Source organism: Poecilia mexicana, unplaced genomic scaffold (assembly GCF_051168715.1).
Source record: "Poecilia mexicana isolate PSO_F unplaced genomic scaffold, ASM5116871v1 scaffold_2, whole genome shotgun sequence".
In the NCBI taxonomy this organism is placed as follows: domain Eukaryota; kingdom Metazoa; phylum Chordata; class Actinopteri; order Cyprinodontiformes; family Poeciliidae; genus Poecilia; species Poecilia mexicana.
In genome coordinates this window covers 31,317,067-31,337,385 of record NW_028263371.1, presented here as the reverse complement: position 1 = coordinate 31,337,385, position 20,319 = coordinate 31,317,067, and the positions used below count along the sequence as shown (strand labels likewise).

The 20,319-nt window shown below is 40.7% G+C and overlaps 1 protein-coding gene and 1 non-coding gene across 2 annotated transcripts in view; one reads left to right on the top strand and one right to left on the bottom strand.

Moving 5' to 3' along the window:
- Positions 1-20,319, bottom strand: part of LOC106924362 (cilia- and flagella-associated protein 47) — a 32,985-nt gene that overhangs the window by 5,099 nt on the left and 7,567 nt on the right. Inside the window, exons 18-64 of the mRNA XM_088014594.1 lie at positions 20,114-20,236; positions 19,843-19,974; positions 19,653-19,730; positions 19,356-19,503; positions 19,116-19,195; positions 18,689-18,875; positions 18,402-18,478; positions 18,069-18,258; positions 17,623-17,836; positions 17,016-17,133; positions 16,742-16,842; positions 16,544-16,644; positions 16,275-16,403; positions 15,853-16,069; positions 15,695-15,766; positions 15,456-15,593; positions 15,208-15,289; positions 15,008-15,103; positions 14,745-14,931; positions 14,268-14,365; positions 14,042-14,158; positions 13,268-13,402; positions 12,791-12,903; positions 11,912-12,062; positions 11,706-11,794; positions 11,459-11,545; positions 11,222-11,274; positions 10,817-10,953; positions 10,572-10,665; positions 10,265-10,485; positions 9,936-10,071; positions 8,874-9,001; positions 8,729-8,794; positions 8,449-8,592; positions 7,677-7,850; positions 7,414-7,525; positions 6,519-6,572; positions 6,306-6,403; positions 4,995-5,170; positions 4,629-4,736; positions 3,281-3,392; positions 2,884-2,988; positions 2,532-2,688; positions 2,343-2,423; positions 2,093-2,216; positions 1,337-1,521; positions 715-880 (exon numbers count right to left, since the gene is read on the bottom strand). Of these exons, the coding sequence (XP_087870720.1) occupies positions 715-880; positions 1,337-1,521; positions 2,093-2,216; positions 2,343-2,423; positions 2,532-2,688; positions 2,884-2,988; positions 3,281-3,392; positions 4,629-4,736; positions 4,995-5,170; positions 6,306-6,403; positions 6,519-6,572; positions 7,414-7,525; positions 7,677-7,850; positions 8,449-8,592; positions 8,729-8,794; positions 8,874-9,001; positions 9,936-10,071; positions 10,265-10,485; positions 10,572-10,665; positions 10,817-10,953; positions 11,222-11,274; positions 11,459-11,545; positions 11,706-11,794; positions 11,912-12,062; positions 12,791-12,903; positions 13,268-13,402; positions 14,042-14,158; positions 14,268-14,365; positions 14,745-14,931; positions 15,008-15,103; positions 15,208-15,289; positions 15,456-15,593; positions 15,695-15,766; positions 15,853-16,069; positions 16,275-16,403; positions 16,544-16,644; positions 16,742-16,842; positions 17,016-17,133; positions 17,623-17,836; positions 18,069-18,258; positions 18,402-18,478; positions 18,689-18,875; positions 19,116-19,195; positions 19,356-19,503; positions 19,653-19,730; positions 19,843-19,974; positions 20,114-20,236 (5,891 nt within the window). The remainder of the gene's footprint in view (positions 1-714; positions 881-1,336; positions 1,522-2,092; positions 2,217-2,342; positions 2,424-2,531; positions 2,689-2,883; positions 2,989-3,280; positions 3,393-4,628; positions 4,737-4,994; positions 5,171-6,305; positions 6,404-6,518; positions 6,573-7,413; positions 7,526-7,676; positions 7,851-8,448; positions 8,593-8,728; positions 8,795-8,873; positions 9,002-9,935; positions 10,072-10,264; positions 10,486-10,571; positions 10,666-10,816; positions 10,954-11,221; positions 11,275-11,458; positions 11,546-11,705; positions 11,795-11,911; positions 12,063-12,790; positions 12,904-13,267; positions 13,403-14,041; positions 14,159-14,267; positions 14,366-14,744; positions 14,932-15,007; positions 15,104-15,207; positions 15,290-15,455; positions 15,594-15,694; positions 15,767-15,852; positions 16,070-16,274; positions 16,404-16,543; positions 16,645-16,741; positions 16,843-17,015; positions 17,134-17,622; positions 17,837-18,068; positions 18,259-18,401; positions 18,479-18,688; positions 18,876-19,115; positions 19,196-19,355; positions 19,504-19,652; positions 19,731-19,842; positions 19,975-20,113; positions 20,237-20,319) is intronic.
- On the top strand, positions 8,090-8,160 carry trnag-gcc (transfer RNA glycine (anticodon GCC)). Its single transcript has one exon. It is a non-coding gene; the product is annotated as a tRNA-Gly (tRNA).

The following is a 20,319-nucleotide window of genomic DNA, read 5'->3' as shown; positions in this document are numbered from 1 at the left end:
ATTTCAATCTCCCAAAATGGGGTCCAAGGGCAATCTGCAATTTGAGAACTTTACAAATTTGATCTGTCCACCACAAGTGGATGACGTAAACTCAGACTTTTTCATTTTTAATCAGAGTAAAATTATTACCAATTTGTTTTTCTCTTGAAAATGTTAGAGCAAAACAAATAGGAGAGAATTCAAACCCCCCCCCTATAAAAATATGTAATTTCAAAGTGCCACAATTTCAAGACCGTCACGACAGAAATGTTGAAAAGAACATTTCTGAAAGTAGTAGCGCCAAGAATGAACGTAGCATCGTACGGACTGGCGACGGAAGTGAGGCAGAGGCAAAGACGATGGTAGTAAATTTACACTTACCCATGACTGACACGAAAAGCTAGCTGTCTAGGACAGGTATGTTAGCAGCGAGTTAGCGGTAGCCTCAATCGCCTCGAGACACAGAACATAATGTACATGTTTGGGACTGACAGAAAAATCCCAAGAGAAAACTCCATAGCTTAGTTTTTGCAAGCACAAAATTTAAGACCTGTGGCCTTTAAGCCCAACTTGCTTTTTTTTTTTCTAACAAATTTAAGACATTTTCAGACTTTAACTTTAGATGCACGAATTTATGACATTTAAAGACTTTTTAAGGATCTTCCAACAGCCACAGCATGATGCTGCCGGCACATTTCTCTTTGTTTTGATTCCACGTGTTTAGCATTCGGCTACCTGCTCGTCCTGCGTGGAGTGTAGATCAGATGGAGGGTGAGCATAACGATGCCGCTCTCAGGATCTCTCCTTGCCACCTTGATGGAAATGGAGAGACATTTGCCGAGCCTCGATGGCGCCGTTTCAGAGGCTGAATGCACCCTGCACAGAAAGTCCTCCATCAGACCTGTGAGCAGGAAGCAGCGAGGCGGATTAGCGGCAGAGCATTTAATTCTCAAAGAGTTACGGGGTTCGAGCCAAAAATGCAACCCCGTCAATTCAGTTTAATCAAGACATGGATGGATGGATTTCTGAGACAATGTCACAGGGAAAAGATCTGGAAATGCGAATACATTTCTATACTTTATATTCAGTTTTCATCCTCATTCTGATCAGGAAAACATTTAAATACACTTGAAATGGTAGAACAGAACTAATCAGGTTGTAAAATATATGCAATTCATTCACATACAAGTCAATGTACAATTCACTTCATTTGATATAAATACAATATCATCCTCCATTACCGCCGTTCTAGCTTTCATATGAAGCCTTCGTTTTAATGCTGCACACTGTGAAAATATCTACAACGTATGAAAAACGTCATCATTACGTTCTTCAAAAACTAATTATGTCAACTCACCCTGCTGCCCTCTCTGCTCCTGGTTCCCTGGCACATACCCGGTGAGCTGCACATCCACTGTGCTTTCAAGCTGGCCCCCCACTTCACACTGGAGAACAGTATGAGGGGAGCTCTCGATCGGAGTCTCCACCGGGATGCCGCGCAGGGGGTAAATCCAAGATATGTCCGAGAGCTCTTCACTCAACCTGAGAGATTTATTAACAGGTTTTATTTAATGCTGCTGTATTCAGGATTTGCAAAATACGTCCTAAAAGTGGTAAAAATTATTTAAAGAAACTTTTGCAATTATTTCTTTTGCTTTGCAAAGTTATTTATTCTCAAATGAATTATTGGGTTATGTAAACTTTTGAATTCAAGCAAAGTAACAAAAAACAAAACTCTAAAAAAATGCTCCTGCTAAGGTTTCTGGCATTTAGGAAATAGAAATAATTTGGATGCTTCTAACAGACCTTCTAACCCTAAACAGGAGACGTCTGGTCTGATTTAAGTGTGTGTCATTCGGTGTGTATACATATCTGGTTTCAACTGTATTTTCTTTAAATTACAACAAACCTCACTGTCTGTTATCAGGAGTTTATGTGCAGAAAGCTAACACTATGCATCACACAACCCCTCAATCCTTTCACTTCACCATAAATCATGACTTTGTTTGGTCCAATAAAAACCCCATTAAAATCCCAGAGATATGAGCACATTCTATAATTATTAGTGTATTGGATAGTCAGACTAAGTTACTCAAACTGAGCAGAAACAAACCCTGTGGAGTTCTGACCGCTGATGGGCTTCATGGTGATGCGAAGCCAGGCCTTCTGCAACTCCATGGTCTTAGGCGTAAACACAACTGGCACACCAACAGTTGCCCTTCCGCTGATCGGCAAAGCTACAACCAAGAAGAAGATAATCAAGGCAATGGCCGTAGGATTAGGTACAAATCTGTCTTTGGTTTTAAACTGAAACAGGAGCAAAAGTAGGTCTTGAGCTATGGTGAACAATTTGGTTGAAGAACCTTCAGCATGATCCAGGGTGCAAGAGAAGGTCTTCTCGTTACTGATTGGTTTGCAGTTGGACGCATCGTTTGGGTCTTCGGCTGAAGCATAAAAACATAAAGAAAGTATTGAGATGTCTTAGTAGTCCCCTGACTGCAGCAAAAAAGGGACAAAGTCACAACTTGGGAAGAGCAAGAAGAACCAGAGACCTGTAAGAGTTATGTTGAGTGTGGCTTGGTGACCGGTAGGGTTTAAAATTGGAACAGAAATGGAGGTGCTGGAACCAATCAGGCAGGACATACACAAAGGTTCCTCGACCTCTGGCCTGAGGCCACACCCACTCAACAAAACACAGCAGTCCTGCAACTAAAGGACAACAGAGACACAATAAACATACCAAAACGGAGAGAAGTTATCATACCGAGCAAGTGTGAATATTTTTTCAGATTGTCATTTGTACAAAATTTTGAAATGTTTCGCCATACTTTGAGTTGATTTAACATGAATCAAAAGAGGATAAGCACTTTTACGAGGTATTGTAGACGTGTTGGATGCATCCACCTGAGAACATGTGAAGGAGATCTTTCCATGGTGGTTCTCCTCTCCAATGGATGAAGGACTAAAGCGAACACCAACGTGGGTGCATGACTTTGGCGCCAGCATGATCTGAAATGCACAAAAAAATAAGGGCATGAAGGAAAATCTTGTTATGGCAACAATGAGTAACAGACAACTTTAATACTTCAATTACTGCCTAGTAATTGAATAGTAAACAGAAAAAAGCAAGTGTTGCATGATAAATTAGGCAAACTAAACAAAATATAAGACCGGCCAAACTAAACATTCACTTAAAGAATCGACTGATTACTTTCCTTCAGGGGAAGAAAGATACTTTTCCTAAAAACATTGTGTTTGTACAATGTGTTGTACAGAAAAAAATAATAAAAATGGCACCAACAGTTTCTGCTGAATCCATCTCCAGTGAGTAGTGTCTGGGATTGGAGTTAGCTACAATCAGCTTCAGTGTTTCAGCTGTTGGGTTGACCAGAGGAATGTTTATTCTGACCCATCTGAAACACACATCAACAAAGCGCATTAAGGAACAGCTAATAGAGCTAAAAAAAGAAAAAAAGAAAAAAATTGGGATTAACCAAACATCAAGCATTTTAGACATGAAAGCAACACCAACTAGAAACTGGAACATTTTTGATAACTTTTAGTGCACAACGTGAGTTGTGATATTTTCTTTCAACTTAAAACTTGAGGCTGTTTAACACAAGGTGAGCAAATGTTACTGTGGCGACTTTAAAAGTGAATCACAGGTGCTAGCTAGCAGCATTTTTGAAAACAGCATATCGACCCTTGCACACCTGAAACTAGTATCTTTTACATAGTCGAGCTATTTTAGTAGTAAGGGAAACTAAAGGAACGTCACTGTCCTGGTTCTTGTGCATGGATGAGCTGTCTCTGTTGGGTAAATTTTGTTTTACGTTCCAACAATGTGACATGTGTACCCACTCATACAGAGCACTTGTGTATTCTGATGGATCCCATTTGAGCCGTCAGAATTTAATGAGTCTAAAAGCTTCACTGCGTGTGTGTGTGTATGCGTGTTTGTATGGAAAGATGCACTGACAATGAGCTCTGTCATATCTGTTTATCTACATCTGGCGCAGAAAGCTGTGATCCAATCACAAAGCATTAGCCAGGATGAATGTGGAGCACGCTTTGATAGCAGGTGGAAACATTTTGTGATCAGATCACCTGGTTTGCACCACTATAGCAAAGTGAAAGGGCTTCACATTTTTAAGAGGGTTGCTGACCTTTCACCGACCTTCAGCCCCTGATTAAATAAATAAATAAATAAATAAATAAATAAATAAAGCACTCATACAACAGCAGCTCAGTATTTTAGGTGTTTGAGTTTAACACACTTTTCAGAAGCTTTACATTTCTTTATGTAATAATATAATTTTCTGAGACACCAAATTTTGGGTTTCTAGCCACTATCATCAAAATTACAACTACAATCCACTCTATCTATAATGAAGTTCAATTCTGGAAATTAGAGGGGAAAAAACATCCAATTACTATTGGATAGTAATTGTCACTGCACAGTACTAAATTTGATGAGTGTTTGAAACGATTCCTTTCTATATATCATAACCTGGTATGGCATTTACAGCAAACTGTAAAAGAAGGTTTCACAGACATACTGGGGTATGGAAAACCTTGGGGATGGATTTTTTTTTCCAGCCCTGCCTATCTTAGTGCAGTACTGTGTGTGTTGGTGTGTGTGCACCTACTTGCCCAGATGACACTGAGCTTGTGGGAGCGTGACGACTGATGGAGGAAGAGCATAGAGCTCCAGTTGGTACCAGAACTCCCCCATTGGCTCTGACTGGAACACCACACTGGAGAAAAACACAAACTGCAAACATTAACAATGAAAATTCTAGTCTGGAGTCAATCGTCATGTCTTTATAATTTGCTAACAGCTAAACCGACTTCAATATGATCTTTGAGAAGTGTCTCCAGAGGCCTACTTGAGGCTTTTCTTTTATTTGTGGGATAAATTTTGGCTCTATAAACACATAAATCAGTTAATTCTGAAACGTTTTACTTTGTCCTTCAAAGTGAGGTGAGGTCAGCATTAGTGCAGCAAGCCTCACCTGCCTGTGCCCTTCCCTACGCTGACAGGAGAGTAGGTAGCTTTGTAGCTCAGCGTCCCCCGTGGGGGAAGTGAGATCCGACTGGCCCCCGTCAGATCGCCTCCTTCCAGGCACACATCCAGTGTCAGCAGCTCTTCTCCTGGGTTAGTGACCGGTAGCTCTATGGCAACTGAGCTCTAGGAGGAAAACATTTCAAAGAGTACACCTGTTCTTTCTTCCTCGTGTGATGTTATAAACATCTTTTGATCAAAGTGTAGAGGGAATGTTACGTTTTCCTATATTGGAGGCAAGCCTCAGAATCAAAAACCTGAACTAAATATATCTTTTTTGGTACCTTTCTGTTACAAAAGCAACACCATACACACCACAGCTCCTCTATTCAGGCTAATGGTAATTTACAACACTAGACACATATTTTAGCTATTAGCTATCTCAAAATTAGCTATTATTAGCCATTTAGCTATCTCATATTCACTATTCTGTTATGAATTATTCATAGCTATTTAAATGCAATATTGTAATTATTAGCTATTTCATCATAAGTGTTTTCATTATTTGATAATAATAGCAAATGTACTATTAGCCATTTTATCATTAGCAGCCTCATTAAAAGCCATTGCCAACTTTTTCATTATTAGCCATTATCAAACCCCCTATTATAATCTGTTTTATTACAAGCCATTATTGTCATAAATAATAAATACAACCATTTCAATACTAGCTATTGCTAACTTTGTTGTGATTAGTAATTGTTAGCTATTTAATCTAAGCTACTTTTCTCATTACAAATTAAACTACATTACTAGCTATATAACTTAGCTTAGCTGTTATTGCCTACACTGTTATTATTAGCCATACCAGGGTTTCCCCCAGTGTATTATAAGCCTGGCGGGCCACCAGGCTTTACTTGTGCCCCCATCAGGCTAAGTATTGCTTATTTAGTTACATTTATGTCAAGTGATATTTTGAAACTTCCTGTCAACTTTAAACATTTTTAACTGAAAAACACAGCAGAGCACTGGATGAATGACTGTCCTGGCACCCCAACTACTGAGCTTAGCAAGTTTTCTGGGGGAAAACTTTGCATACCTTTAACAAATACTAGCAAGGTCATAAGCCATTATTTGAGTTTACTAGCAATTATTACCTATCTCACAATTAGCCCTAGTTATATTAGCAAATTCACAATTAGCTATTTTCTAGAAATTCAAAAATATTCATATCTATTACAACATTTGTTGTTAGCTATTATAAGCTTTTGTTGGTTTTCGTATCTGCTTCTTAGCAGATAGGTATGTTATTAGTTCTTACCTGAGCAACACACTGTACATCAATGACCTTGATTGGTGCTTCTGGTTTACAATTTACCACAAGTGAAAAAATAACTATGTAGTTTCCAATTGAATTTCCTGAAGACAAAAAAATTTACTTGTTTAAGTTCAAGTTTATTGCTTATATAAAGGTCTAAATTGATCTAAATAAAGCACTTTGAATCTATAATAACATAGTTAACTCTGACATTACCTTTGTTGTTCTCTCTCTCATCCATGTCACCATGTTCAACAAATGATACTGAGCCTGCAAGAAACATCAAACATGTTGTCAGCTTTCTTTCTTTTTTTCTTACTTTAAGATTAAATGATTTTAATTTCAGTTCAATTTAAGGATGAAAAGTAGAGGCCAAAACATTTGAACACACTGGAAAAATCACAGAAATGTCTAATAACAAGTGTGGAAACAGACAAGGTTCGGTTGAAAACTGGTTAAGATCCAGAGGTAAAGAATAAGAGAGGTGAGCAAAACCTAAGTAAACAAGCATTTAAAAGGCGATTGTAAATCTGCACACCTTTTTAAATTAACATATTGTGGAAGCACCTTTTGGTTTAGTTTTGGCATTTAGTCTTTTTTGGTAGGAGTTAATCTGAGAAGTCTGGGGGAAAACATACTTACATATAAAGCTTTTCTTTTACAACTTAAATGCTAAATATTTTTTGCACAGTTTTGGGTTAATTGCTGCTCTTTCAACAAATTGCCTTTTTTTAGTTTATGTACTCCAGTTAACAATTAATTGATTACTAAATTAGCTAACGGTTATTTCAGCAATCGATTAATCACGATTAATACAAATAATCGTTTCAGTTCTGGTCTGGACAAGACAATTCAGTCCACTGGGTGGCGCTGTTTGTCCAATTTCATAGTGACAGACTGAACTGACACGCTTCACTCCTTTATTATTTTTTACAAATATAAAAGTTACAAATAGCTATGCTGCCTTATTATCACTGTTAATGTTAATAATAACAAATGTGTAAAAATCTGTATTTACAGCCAACCTATTAGAGGATAAAACATAGCATAAAAGGTGAACATGAAGATGTTTTACTCTAATATACCACACAGCAGAGGAAAAAAATATAACCTGTGTATTCTCCTCGTTTCCAAGGGGACACAGCCAGGGTGTACGGAGAGCCTTGTCCAGGGTTAATCTCTAGGGAAGGGCTACCACTCAGAATCGGCAGGTCTGTCACTGCCTACACATAAAGAACATTAAATGATTTAAAAAAAAAAAAAAAAACGTTCTTACATACAACAATATGATATACTGCAGCTTGTCGTCGTAGCGCGACAAGAAGTTCAACTTTAGTGTAAAACAGCAGCAGTATGTGCAGAGGTGGTCTGTACCCTGAGAGTGAGGGTTTTCTGAGTGTAGTTTGGGATGTCCAGCTCAGCGTATGTGGTCTTCCCCACTGGGCAAGACAACACGATATGATCCAGCGGCAGGGGGGGCTCTCCCACTCTTCTGAGGGTAAACATGTGTTCCGTGCCGTCAAACTCATTGTGTAAGCACAGCCTGCCCTGTGGGGGGAGGGGTGAAAAAACAAAAACAGCGTGAGCAACAGGAAGCAGTCTGAGCAGCAGTCACACAAGAATACGACACAGAACATGACATATTTTAGGATTGTGGTATAAAATTTAAGAATAGGTGGTTGTGGGCACTTTGTTAGAGATTCTAGTCGTCACATATCTGTGAAGTATGAACCGAGTCTGCTGTCTGTGTGGCTTTTCAGCTCCTCCTCTACAGCATAAGAATGTGAGCATTGGTGGTTCAGTGGTAGAATTCTCGCCTGCCACGCGGGAGGCCCGGGTTCGATTCCCGGCCAATGCAACCTTTTCTGTTTTTCTCACCCACACCCCTGTTAGGAGGGCAAGTAATGTTTATAGATAAGCTCCTACAGGCAGGAAAACATACAATGGCCACATGTGAAGGTTTTGCGTATTTTCTGCAGAGGAAAGGAATTTTCAGAGCAGAGCTCACTTAATTACAGCTGTTTCTATTATGAAAGAAATGATTTCACGCCCCTCCTGTTAGCACTGTGGCGCTTGCTGTTGTGAACGTGATGACGTAAGGCATTGATTACAAATCAATCAACAAGAAAAGCCATGAAAGGGTTACCGTAGCAATGCACTGGGAGGTGGGAAGAACGGTGAGCGGGTAGATCTGTTTTGTTCCTGCGGGCACATCTATGAAGTCTGGGCCTGAGAATCCTTCGCCGCACACTTTAGCTTGCACACTCCAGTTCTGAAGAGTCTCGTTGAGCTGCAGCAAAGATGCGAATTTGGTTTGTTGTTTGTTCCTTGGGAACTTTGACTTTATTTTCAATTTTATCTTAAAAACAAAAAAAAACACAATATAGAGCAAAACAAATACGGGTGAATTTCTTCCTGCTTCTCACCAAAGGTATGTGCTGTGTGACTGACTGCAGAGCTGGTGAACTGAAGTCCAAGTGAGTTGCATTTTCCTATGACATAATATCACGAATCTGATTAGGACTGAATCAAATGAAATGCCATGGGTTACTTAAATCGGCCTGTGAATACCCGCTGAGTGACGAATGCCTTGAGCTGGTACACTCTGGTATCAAAACAGGATGTTAGCACCACGTTGCAGGTAAGCTCCCCCACTGAGTGTGCCTGGAAACGCAGTGGGACGTCCACACAGTCACACACTGTTGACATTTCAGAAAAAAAAAAAGAATTAAAAAATAAATAAGTATAAAGTCTCATCAATCTTATCTAAAATAAAAAAAGGGGCTAAAAGAATTCCTCTGAGATTTGTACTTGTCTATATAACGGCAATTATTGGGATATTCTGTACAGCAAAGGGACAACAGGAATAAGATCACCTTCAGGTCAAACTAATCAGAAAACGCTGGTTGCCATCTTAAAGCAGCCATCAACGATTAGACAGGAAATCTGAAGCTTAGGGGAAGAACACGCAGCAGAACGTCTGGGCTGGAGCTAAAACCAATTATAGGAACAATGTCTATGGAGCTAATTAAGATATTAAGTGATTAAAAAGAAAAGGTATCAAGATAAACATCCCCTGTTGGTTGTTTCATTGTAAGAGCTGCCACTCATTCCTTCTATTCATTCACATTCAGTCGACCCTTTGAAACCGCTTCAAGATGGCTCCCATGTTTAAATAAAGTGTAGGACAAATAAAATGTAACATAATAAAGGAGAGGAATTTTGCTTTTAGCTTATCGATTGACTGTAAAATTAAAACTGGAACTATAAAAATAAATTCCCTTAATGGAAACAAGGCACTTTGGAAAAAAACATTTTTCGCTCTAGGATGATTCTTTAATAATAATGGATAAACTATTATTAAAAACAATAATTTTTAATAGCTTTGGTAAGCTGTCCCATGGCAAGCTAACTGTAGCACCGCACTTTCAGCTCAAGTCACAGCAAGTAAACGGTTATTTACACGCAGTCCACTAGGGGGCGCCTGTGGACCACCAGTGGTTCAGGAACCACAGTTTGAGAAAGACCGGTTTAGGGCAATATGCTATTCTGGTTTCTTCTGGTGGCATGTTTTGATACCCAAGTGGACAACTGACTCGCAGATGTAATGCGTGTGTGTGAGTGTGTGTGTACCTGTTGAAGTGTCCCATTGTACATTTATGCCTTCTTTTACAGGTATGGTAACAGTCTTGGGAAGATCGAAGCAATGCGGCAAAGAAACTTCCACTTTGTACTGTAGCGCTTCATTGTAGTAAATACTATCTAGGACCTGATTCAAAGAGAATAAGAGCAAAAGTGGAACATGGATGACATCAATAACCCACAGCAGAAGCCTCTTCTTTTTAAGTGTGTGTGTGTGTGTGTGTGTGTGTGTGTGTGTGTGTGTGTGTGTGTGTGTGCGTGCGTGCGTGTGTGTGTGTGTGTGTGTGTGTGTGTGTGTGCGTGTGTGTGTGTTTGTGTACCAAACATTTGAGGAGCTTCTCTGTGGCAGTGGCTGCTCTCATTGTACAGCTGCGCAAAGAGCGCGTCAGAATCCGCCTCTTGCGTTCGTTAGCGTCAATGCAGTGCTGAGCCCAGACAGTTAGAGCGTCCTCCAAAGGCTTGTTAACCAGAGGCACCTGCAGCACCTCCTCGCAAACTTCTCCAACCTTACACTGAAAGCTTAGGAAAGGCTCGCCCGTGTCTGTTGCGGGAGCAACAAAGAACACGTAAAGAAGATGAAGAATAAGAACGTTACGGCTTGCAATGTGAGGAATCCTGAGGACTTACCAGACTTCCCGGGAATTAAAGTCAGCCTTGCGGGAAGAGGGGAAGGAAGCGGGATTTCTGATGTAGCCTTCACAATGCACACCATGTCTCCCACCTAAAGCGGACATCGAGGTGATTCAGGAAAAAAAAAAAACGGCGGCATACAAACGGTACAAAATCCCAAAATATTTATGAAACTTTCACCGATGACATTTGAAACAACAGTTTCAGTAAAACATGTTTTTAAAAAGTAAATGAATTCAGACCTGAGGGGAGAGCAGCAGCACAGAGCAGTATTTGGTTCCTACAAAGAAGGGCAAGTAGAGGATCTGCAGATTGCCTGGCTGGCCTGGCTCCAGATAAACACTCCTCTCTGTACACAGGAACTCAATGGCTTCACCGTCTGTGCAGGCCAGCAGAGTACAAGAGAAAAGTGCTGGATCAATACATAGACTGCTTTAGTGAATGAGGTACAAAATCTTATTCCTGTGGTAATCAGTTGAACAAACAGCACATCATTTCAACAACGGTTATTTACCATGACTTGCTATACATATGTATGGTTTTTGGTGTTAAATGTTTCCGTTTTTATTTGCTTGGCCTCCGTTGTGCATAAAGCAACAGTTCACAGGATCGTACTTATGTTGTGGAGTATTTCTTTTCTCGCTTACCTTCAAACTGATCTTCACCAATCGTATCGGAAGTCGTGCCCTTCTCCTTCTCTCTGAACAAGCAATGAAGGAAGAAAACAAGCTAATCAACGCAGATTAACTACACATCCTTCATATTAACATCTGAAGGTTGTTTTTCTTGAACTTTAAATCGGTGTGTGTTTTGCACCAATCTTGATGTGAGGCTATCAGGTGCTTGGTTTTAGTTCTCTGGAAAGTATTAGCAGTGCTCCTCACCTGTCATTGGGTGACTTTTGTTGAGAAGGCATGTCTTTTTTGTTTTCAGGCCCAAAAGGGTTTAAGGAGGTCTCCACCAGGACCACCCTAAACAAACAAAACAAGCATCATTTTATTCCGGAAAACTTTGCTTTGCAGTCATTTGAATCCAGTACTTTGTGGGTTATATCTCAATTAACACGCGTGCAAATTGCCACTGTCATATTTGGGTGGTTGCCTGTTGTTCAGGTCGTCTTCAGTTATTTACCTGAAACAAGCTTTTTTGTTGAAATTGTTGGTCAGCGGCATATTTATCACTTTGAGTTGGTAACACGGGGAAGTCAAGTGGACTGAATTCTGGAAAGTAGAAAGTCAGTCAGGCAAAAATAAAAAAAAATAAAAAAAATAAGGTAACGACTGCCACGCGACTACCAGATGCAGATTGAAAGTCTTTCTATGACGAATCCTACTCACTGTCAGCATGATTTGAGTGACACACGTCTTAAGGTTGAAGGCGAGCGTGGCGCAGCGGAGGCCGAAAGCAGACCTGGTGATGAGCAGAAGAACCGCCTCCACGGGGCGCAGGAAGCAGCACCTGAACTGGACGGTCACCTCGGTGTCTGACCTGCAAACACGCCGACATCTGGTATTATTTCATTTCTAGAGGTTAAAAAACAACAACAACAAAAACAAACAGGTTTTTATAGCTCTCTAATGTTATTATTCAAGCTCCACTTTTCTGGGACTTTTTGAAGAGTCAGCAGAATCATCAGAGTGGCTTCGCTCTTTGACACAGTTCTTTTCCCAGAAATGCTGGAGCTTCACAAATGGGGCGAGGGGCTATTTTTATAGCAAGCTCTCAGGAGTGAAACTGCTCGAACTTAATGAGCTGCATTACAGTTCCTGGACTCTGCGCTGAGTAAAGAGAGGTGCAGCATAATTCAGCGGGATCAGAAACAAGTTATTTTCGGAAACACAGCTTTGGGTTTTTAACAAATTTATTTGCCAAGAAGTGGTTCATGCTGATTTAATAAGCATGCAGAGCATTCCTAATTATGACAGAGTGCTTTACTTTAAAGGAATCATGGCTAAAAAATAATGTGCTTGTCATTATCTTTTGTGTAGTGTTTGGAAAAGCACAAGAAAATGAAAAAAAAATTTTTTTTTTTACTACTACTTTTTTACTTTAAATATTTTTGTAATAAGAAAATAAATAGGAAAATGTGTTTGGATCTTGTTTTAGACACAAGGATTATAAAGTAAAGTGAGTTTTACATTGTAAGCTGATGTCCAAATATTTTGTCTCTTTTTACAGCTGTTTTGTACTGCAGGGGTGTCGTACTGCAGACGTACTCCTCGGGAACGGTGACCACAGAGCTACCGGGGACGGAGAACAGATGGGCGTCTTCTCCTAAAAGGAGGACCTTGTATCTGAGCGGCTTGGAGGAGGGGTTTCTCAGGCGCACCTGCGGTTCACAGAGAGCAGTTTAGAAAAACAAAACTCGCAGTTTTTTTGTTTTGTTTTTTTTTTTGCTGCTGTCAAAAAAAAATCAAGTTTCTATTTCTACAATCCAGTTACTGTGTGTGTGTGTGTGTGTGTGTGTGTGTGTGTGTGTGTGTGTGTGTGTGTGTGTTTGATTGTGTAACATTATCTAAGTTATTACCTCAGCCATTTTCTGTCTCCTCTGTGCTCACATTAATTTAACTTACAAGGATTTTGTTGTATCACAGAACTAAGTGTGCGTGTGTTACGGGGTTGTAGGGGTGTGTGTGTGTGTGTGTGTGTGTGTGTGTGTGTTACGGGGTGGTAACAGTGTGTGTGTGCTTTACCTGCTTGCTGAATGTGCTGTGCAGACATCCTGACAGAGTCAGGGTCTTTGTTGGCATGTAGTGAGGAAGAGTCTCATACAGGTGAACACACAGAAATAACGTCTGCACCGGGTTATTCTCACACAGCTCGGTCGACTAAACACACCGCAGACAAAAACATAAAAAGGAATAATAACATTTTTGTGTTAAAAATCTTAAGATAATATCTCAGTTTTCCTCAAAATGTGGGCTGGTGTAATGACTTCATTTCTTTTCACTTTCTGTTACTTAACCAGGTTTAAATATTTCTCTGTGTTGCAACAGCTGTGTGCTGAGGAGCGTGGGAGGAGTTTATTCTCTCCGCAGCTTAATAACAAAATCCATTTCCAGACTTAAACAACCCGTTTGTTGTTTGATTTGTTTGGTTTTAATATCAATAAAGTCAGATGGAGCAGTTTGTTTTTGTTGCTCTGTGAAAGTGCAGTCTTATTTTTATTGCTTTGCTATTTTTGAAAATATCCGATAATAAAAAAAAAATATATATTTTCCGACAATAGAAAGGAAGCGGGAAATTGAAACAAATATTGCATATTTAAATTTTTATACATTAATAGGGGAATACAAAAAAAATATTTTCTAAAAATTAACAATTGACATAATTAGGTGGTGAATTAAAATATTTGTGATTTAGATAAACTTCTCTTTGTTTGCCCACTTATCAAGAGTTGACTGCTTGACAGTCGTCCAAGAGCTGCGATTCTATTAAGTATGAAACCGTTGGCTGTTGTTCTTTACCTTTATGTTTAAGCTGAGACCAAGTAAAATTAAAGCTTGAGTCACAACAATGCTATTGTGAAGGATCTGCGCCACGTTGCAGGGTGTGGTGTACATCCTCTGGAAGTGGCTTCTTATCTGTAGTAATTAGGAACGCGACAAGTAAGTCTAACCAAAATGAACAGGGCAAACTCATGTTTAGGCACATTCCATACAGTAGAAACAGAACTGTATATTAAACACATACCAGATAAGGGCAGTGAGCCGCAATCAGTGCACCAAGCACCAGACCATCTGAGAAGTCCAAATCAAAATTAATGATCCAGCGCGATGATGGGACACGACCTGAGAAGTCATAGTAATACGAGAAATATTTATTTTCGACACACAGACAATCCAAAAAGAGACGCAAACAGGTAGAGATTTATTTTGTCATGAGAGCTTTAGCGACATGTTTAGCCTTCCCATGGCCTTAGGGCTGTCCCGTCAGACTGCCAATTCCCAAAACCACACACACACACACACACAAAAAACACATGAAAGCGCACATGGCGACAGTGCGACTGCGCATAGAGGAAAAAAATATTAAGATTACTAAGTATACTAAGAAACTGCTTAAGGCCTAATTGTCCATATTTGTACAGTTTTATGTGGCACAGCAACAAAGTAGGTTTACCTATACCTGCGCATAATTTTCAATGGCGGCTTAAGACATAAACCCTACCTGCTTCCCACACTATCTTCCTCATCTTTTGGTAGTTCATGTTAAGCCATGACAGCAAGTGAAGCTCCCGTAGCGAGTAGATGGTGCTGGTCAGAGGATGGGAGCCATCAAGGAGGGCATCCTCTGTATCCCTGGGGCACAAAGGTTCATGGAGGGTGTCCTCTGGCACACGACTCAACACCAGAACCTGACAATATGGGCAGTGATGTTCAATAAAGGTACTCGGCAACCGATGTGCATGGAATATCAGAACGACATATAACCTTGTAGATCTGCATGAGCACATCAGTCCATGAGCGTTTGCTCAGAGACCAAAAGTCAAAAAAGCTACAATCCAAGTATTTCTCTGAGTCTTTTTCCTGAGAAACACAAACATAGACTTACAATAGGGTCAACGTTCAACAAATCAGGACAGAGAACTGTACTGCGGTAAAGGTTTGTTTATGTGCAGGTATGTCGATACCTGCAAGGAGCACCAGTGCTTAAACTCCGCGATGTCCAGCAGATACTCAGGCTTGATGTGACAAAGACAGGCTCCCTGCACTCTGAAGACATGATTATACTGTTTGATTAAACGAGGCTATACAGGGGCTGGTGTGAATGCACCCTCAGTGGTATAGCAAAATTTTGAAATTATTTCCATGGCAGGAAACCTTGAATAAGATATATGATAAACAGGAACAAGCTCATTTGTGTATTTATTGAGCCTACCTGAGAAATTCCAGAATAGCTTCATTCTGTTGTAGCACCTGAATAGTGCGCTGGTGTATGTCTTTTGAAAATGTTTGGCACATAGGGATACCAGGTATCATTCTGCCGGTCAAATGCTCAAGCATATCCACTACAGACCTATAGTGCAAAAAATGTGTAGGTTTTTTGAGACTTCAGAAGCAAGCACGGCCAAACAACTGGAATAATACTTTAAATCACTGAGTATCATTCCTACCCACCTTGTATCTTTATTTTGGGTGACACTAAACGCTCGCCCATTGGAGTCGCTTGTTTGAACTACGAACACAACTCTGAACGGGGACAACAAGGGAAACGCTGCAGCAGATGGCTTTCAAAAACAATCAGCTTTTTGTGGGATTATGTGTTCAAATATTACCTTCTGAAACTGTGAGGTATACACATGGGGTTTGTTCCACAGGGCCATCCATAGAGGCTAAACCACTTCTCTACAGTCAGTAATACTTTCTGGTAAAATTTTGTTTCTTCTGACTTGGCAACAGGGAATTTTGGGATAGAAAGACTGGCAGGGGTGTCACTTTTAGCAGAGTGATTCTCAGCTTGTTCGTCCATACTCTGACAATATGACAAGGAATCTGACAAGAGAAGATGACACTTTAGTAATAAATGAAACTGGTCATTCAGGGTCAGTTTTTAGTATTATTTATCCTAATTTATTATTATTTGATGTGATCTCTTCATGTTTTTTGTTTCGCCGGGGCATGGCGAGAAACGATTTTGATTCGTTGACTTTGACTTTTTACCGCAGCTGAATCCCTCACTGTCACGCAGAAGTCTGACCTGAGGTGTTACAGTACGCTGAGCTGTTGTGGTCAAACGACGACGACGACGAGGATGACGACGTGATCGGGCCAGACGAAGGACTTGGTGTGTTATAGTTCAGGAGAACAGCCTCCACAGACGTGGCTCCTTCATGAAATATTTCAAATCAGAAGCAAAAAAAAAATATATATCCAAACAGATTCTAGTTTCATTTATTTCAGATAACTAAGGCAGCACATTAACTCATTTTTTCCCCCTGTGTTTATATAGCTCTCTCAGTGCAGTACCTGTTTGCAAAACTACATGTTGACTGGTGTGGTGTATCGCCAAGTAGGGCCAGTTTGTTAGGAGACAGTTCTCAGCAACTGCACACACCTTAATCTTGAATCTGAAGAAGAAAACACACACAAAAAAAAGAAGAAAAAGTTGAAGGAAGAAATTGAAGATTTCTAAAACCAAACTAAACTGCAGAAAAACAAGGTTACTTGTTTTTCATGTGGTCATAGAAGGTGATGGCTGTGCACAACGACACCGGTTCATCAGAGCAGAACGACACTTCACACAGGAGAGAGACAACTTTGGTTCCCTGCAGGGTGGAAGACAGCAGATTAAAACAAATTTAGCAGAAGCATTTCCAAATCTGTATCTCAGTGCAATTGCTAACAAAACTGAACTGCAAATAACACCAAAATTGTGTTGTTTTTTGTTGTTGTTTTGATGTGGCCTGCTGTTACGATTAGGGTGACTCCAGACTTTTACCTCGGTGATGTTCTGGACATAGATACGGTTTCCATCAGGAAAGCTGACAGAAATAGGCCGGATCTTAGTTCCATCCATGGTTTCCACCTCTTTGCATTCCGCTGATATGGTTGTTCCGCTACAAATGAAAAACAGCCGACAACTCATGTGGATGTGGAGTCTTCCTCCTGAACGTTTTCACATTCTGACAATTCACAACCACAAACTTCAATAGAATTCAGTTTCCTGACATTGAAACATGGTGGTGGCAGAGACATATGTGTTTAAGGGTTAGGTGTAAAATGTTATGGTTTCTATTTACAGTATATTTATTACTTTGAATCCTCTGCCATAAACAAAATCAGCATGTCGATTAGGCTGCTGCTTTCCGACGTAAGGAAACCCACCATGACAGCAGATGAATGCGGGCCTGATTGATTTCAATAAAGCAAATACTCTGAGATGAATAAGTGACTGTGGCTTCGTTTCCTCTGTTATAATTTAGCCCAGAAGGCTTAGCACAGATGGCTTATTGCCACCAATTAGAAAATGCAATAAAAATCCATCTTCATTATTGCCTTGCTTACAAACAAACATGGCAGCTTTAGGCGTATCTTTGTGAACTAACCATGGATAGCCAGCAGTGTGCAAGGTTAGCTTGGTTTCTGTGCTCTTTGACAGCGGCACAGGGGTGAAGAGGATCTGACGGGGGTAGAAGACGATACTGGGGCGACTGAGGACAATGATGACTGACAGCTTTCTATAAGGATGCTGTTCTTCGCTACTTTCTCTTCCTTCCTCTCCCAAATACAGTGGAATGGACACTTTGGTTATTCTTTCTGCTGGGGGTAAAAAACAAAAAAAAATTAGAACAGAAGTCAATGATCGGAATGTTGCAGCTTTAAATACAATGCCTAGCATTCGCTTTCTGCTTTCTAACAGAAGTTGCGTGCTGTGCTGTATCGTCCATCCACCTGGGGGTGAGAACAGCACAGATGTGCCATTTAAAGCTTCACATGGATTTAGATGGAGAAACACTCATTCTAGAGGATATGGCTGCTAATGACACTGCACCGTTTCTCGTGGCCTCAGGGTTGATGGTGACTGCCAAGCACACGGACTGGCCAGGCCTGAGAAAGCCAAATGCTGGAGCCACCGCGCAGAGCTCTGCTGCGGCGCCGAGGTCAAACCGCCAACGGATGCCTTCTCCTTCGACAGCTTTCCAGCAGATGCTCTGTTCACCCTGAGCTTTCAGCTCAACGATCTGTCGAGGCACGGAGGAGAGCGGGACGGTAAATTAGCCGAGGCGTGAAAGCGTTCCTGCTTTTGTCATGAGGTGGTGACACGTGTTAAACAGGGTGCTTTGAAATGCAAAAGAGGAGAGGGGAAGGTAATGGGAGCATATACCTGAGGGAATGTAGGAGAATGTGACACAACGACAAACTGTAGGCGAGTGGAGGACATTTCCACTGGGGCAAACAGAGCTATGTAGGAAAGGGAAATAGAAAGGATTATATATATGTAATTATATACTTTAAATTCTGAAACCCCTGTCATTAACAAAGTTATAAACTATCACAACACAACAGAAAGATTGCTACAACTTTGTTGAAATTGGATGCTCCAACAACGAACTCTTTAAATCTGGTTTTGGATTGGAAAACGCAGGCCAACGTCCGCTTCGGTGAGCCCACCTGTGGCTTCTACCAACATTGACTGCTGTTCGTCTGTGGCCAAAGTGGTCGACGTCGTCATAGTCTTCCTGCTGTCAGGTGTCAGTAGCAGAGTAGCAGAAGAGGACGAGGTGAAGAAAGAGGGCAACGAAGTCGGCCATTTAACTCCGTTGACCATTACTGGCAACACGAAGTCGTAGCTGATCACCTAAAGGAGAGAGCATACGTTGTCTTTACCCTCCTTCTACTGCCCGTATAGTTGTAGTTAGTAGTGAATTTTAACAGAGACCCACGCAAGACATTTACTTAAAACAAGAGTGTCTTGCACGCTTTGTCAGTTTTGTGATAGACGAACAAAAAGTAGAGTAGAATTATTCCAAAGTGGCAACATCTTTTTGATGTGTCATGAATCTCAAAACATTCAGAAAGGTGTTAAAGCAAATCTTACCTGGGTGGGAGAAAAGACAAGGAAGCATTCCTCTGTCTGACCACTACCGACCTCCACCACAGCTACTCCCTGGTCCTTTTCTGTTCACCGAAAAAAGACACAGAAACAACCAGATAAAAACAAAACAAAACAAACAAACAAACAGTGGCTTAGCTCTTCCCATGACCATATATATATTGGGTAGAACATCACTAGCATAGTAGCATTTATCAAATGAGATACTTTAGAGTGCATACGTACTTGTAGAGGGCGAGCGGCCTTTGACTGAGAACTCTTTGTATTTTGACAGATCAAAAGTGACTTGGGAAAGAGCCGCAGAGTGGTTTGTTATGGAGAAAGGAATCCTCTGTTGAGATCCAGTGTGGACTCCACAGAACTGGAAATACAACTGAAAAAAAGGGGAAAAGACACACACACATTATTTAGCACAAGTTGGTGCTGCAAGTCAATCTTAGGTCAGTAAATCGGAATATAAACAAAAAATGATCTTTTTTCAGAATTGAGGCCACACCAAACATTCCATCCCATAATACTCACCTTGCTGAAAGTTACATTTGGAGGCTCTACTGATCCTCCAATTCTTAGTTTGATGGACTTCATGTTCTTCATCGCTATCTGAAAACGACACACACACACACACACACACACACACACACACACACAAAAAAAAGGTTTTAAAAAATGTCAAAATGGACATTAAAAAAAGAGCACCGTTTGTTTCTCTCACCTCAATCTTGGTATCAAATTTAAAGACACAGTCTGGGTTGAACTGAATGCGAATCATGGCCTGACCTCTGCTTGGTACAACGCCTAAAGACGGACTCACCACCATGCCGGGCAGAGGGCAAAGGTCTACAACCTGCCTCAAACAAGGACACCAACATGGAATCTTCAGTTAGTCGGCAGCCATTGCAAAGTGATGTCGTGCAGTCGGAGCCGAGATGCATGCAGGTCAACAGATAGAGCACACGTTCTGCACACGGTGCAGGATTGGACACCTCAAAATAGGCGTGGTTCTGTCCAGAGTTGTGCAGGACAGTGGATCTGATGGATGTCATGTTGAGAGGTACGGATGTGAAAAGGATTCTCTTTTCTGCCAGCTCCACAGTAGTGGGTCCAACCTGAGAGGAAGATTGACATTTTAACAGTTTGCTAATAAGTCTTAATGCATTCTGGCACAACCAGCTCTAGAGAACATTTATTG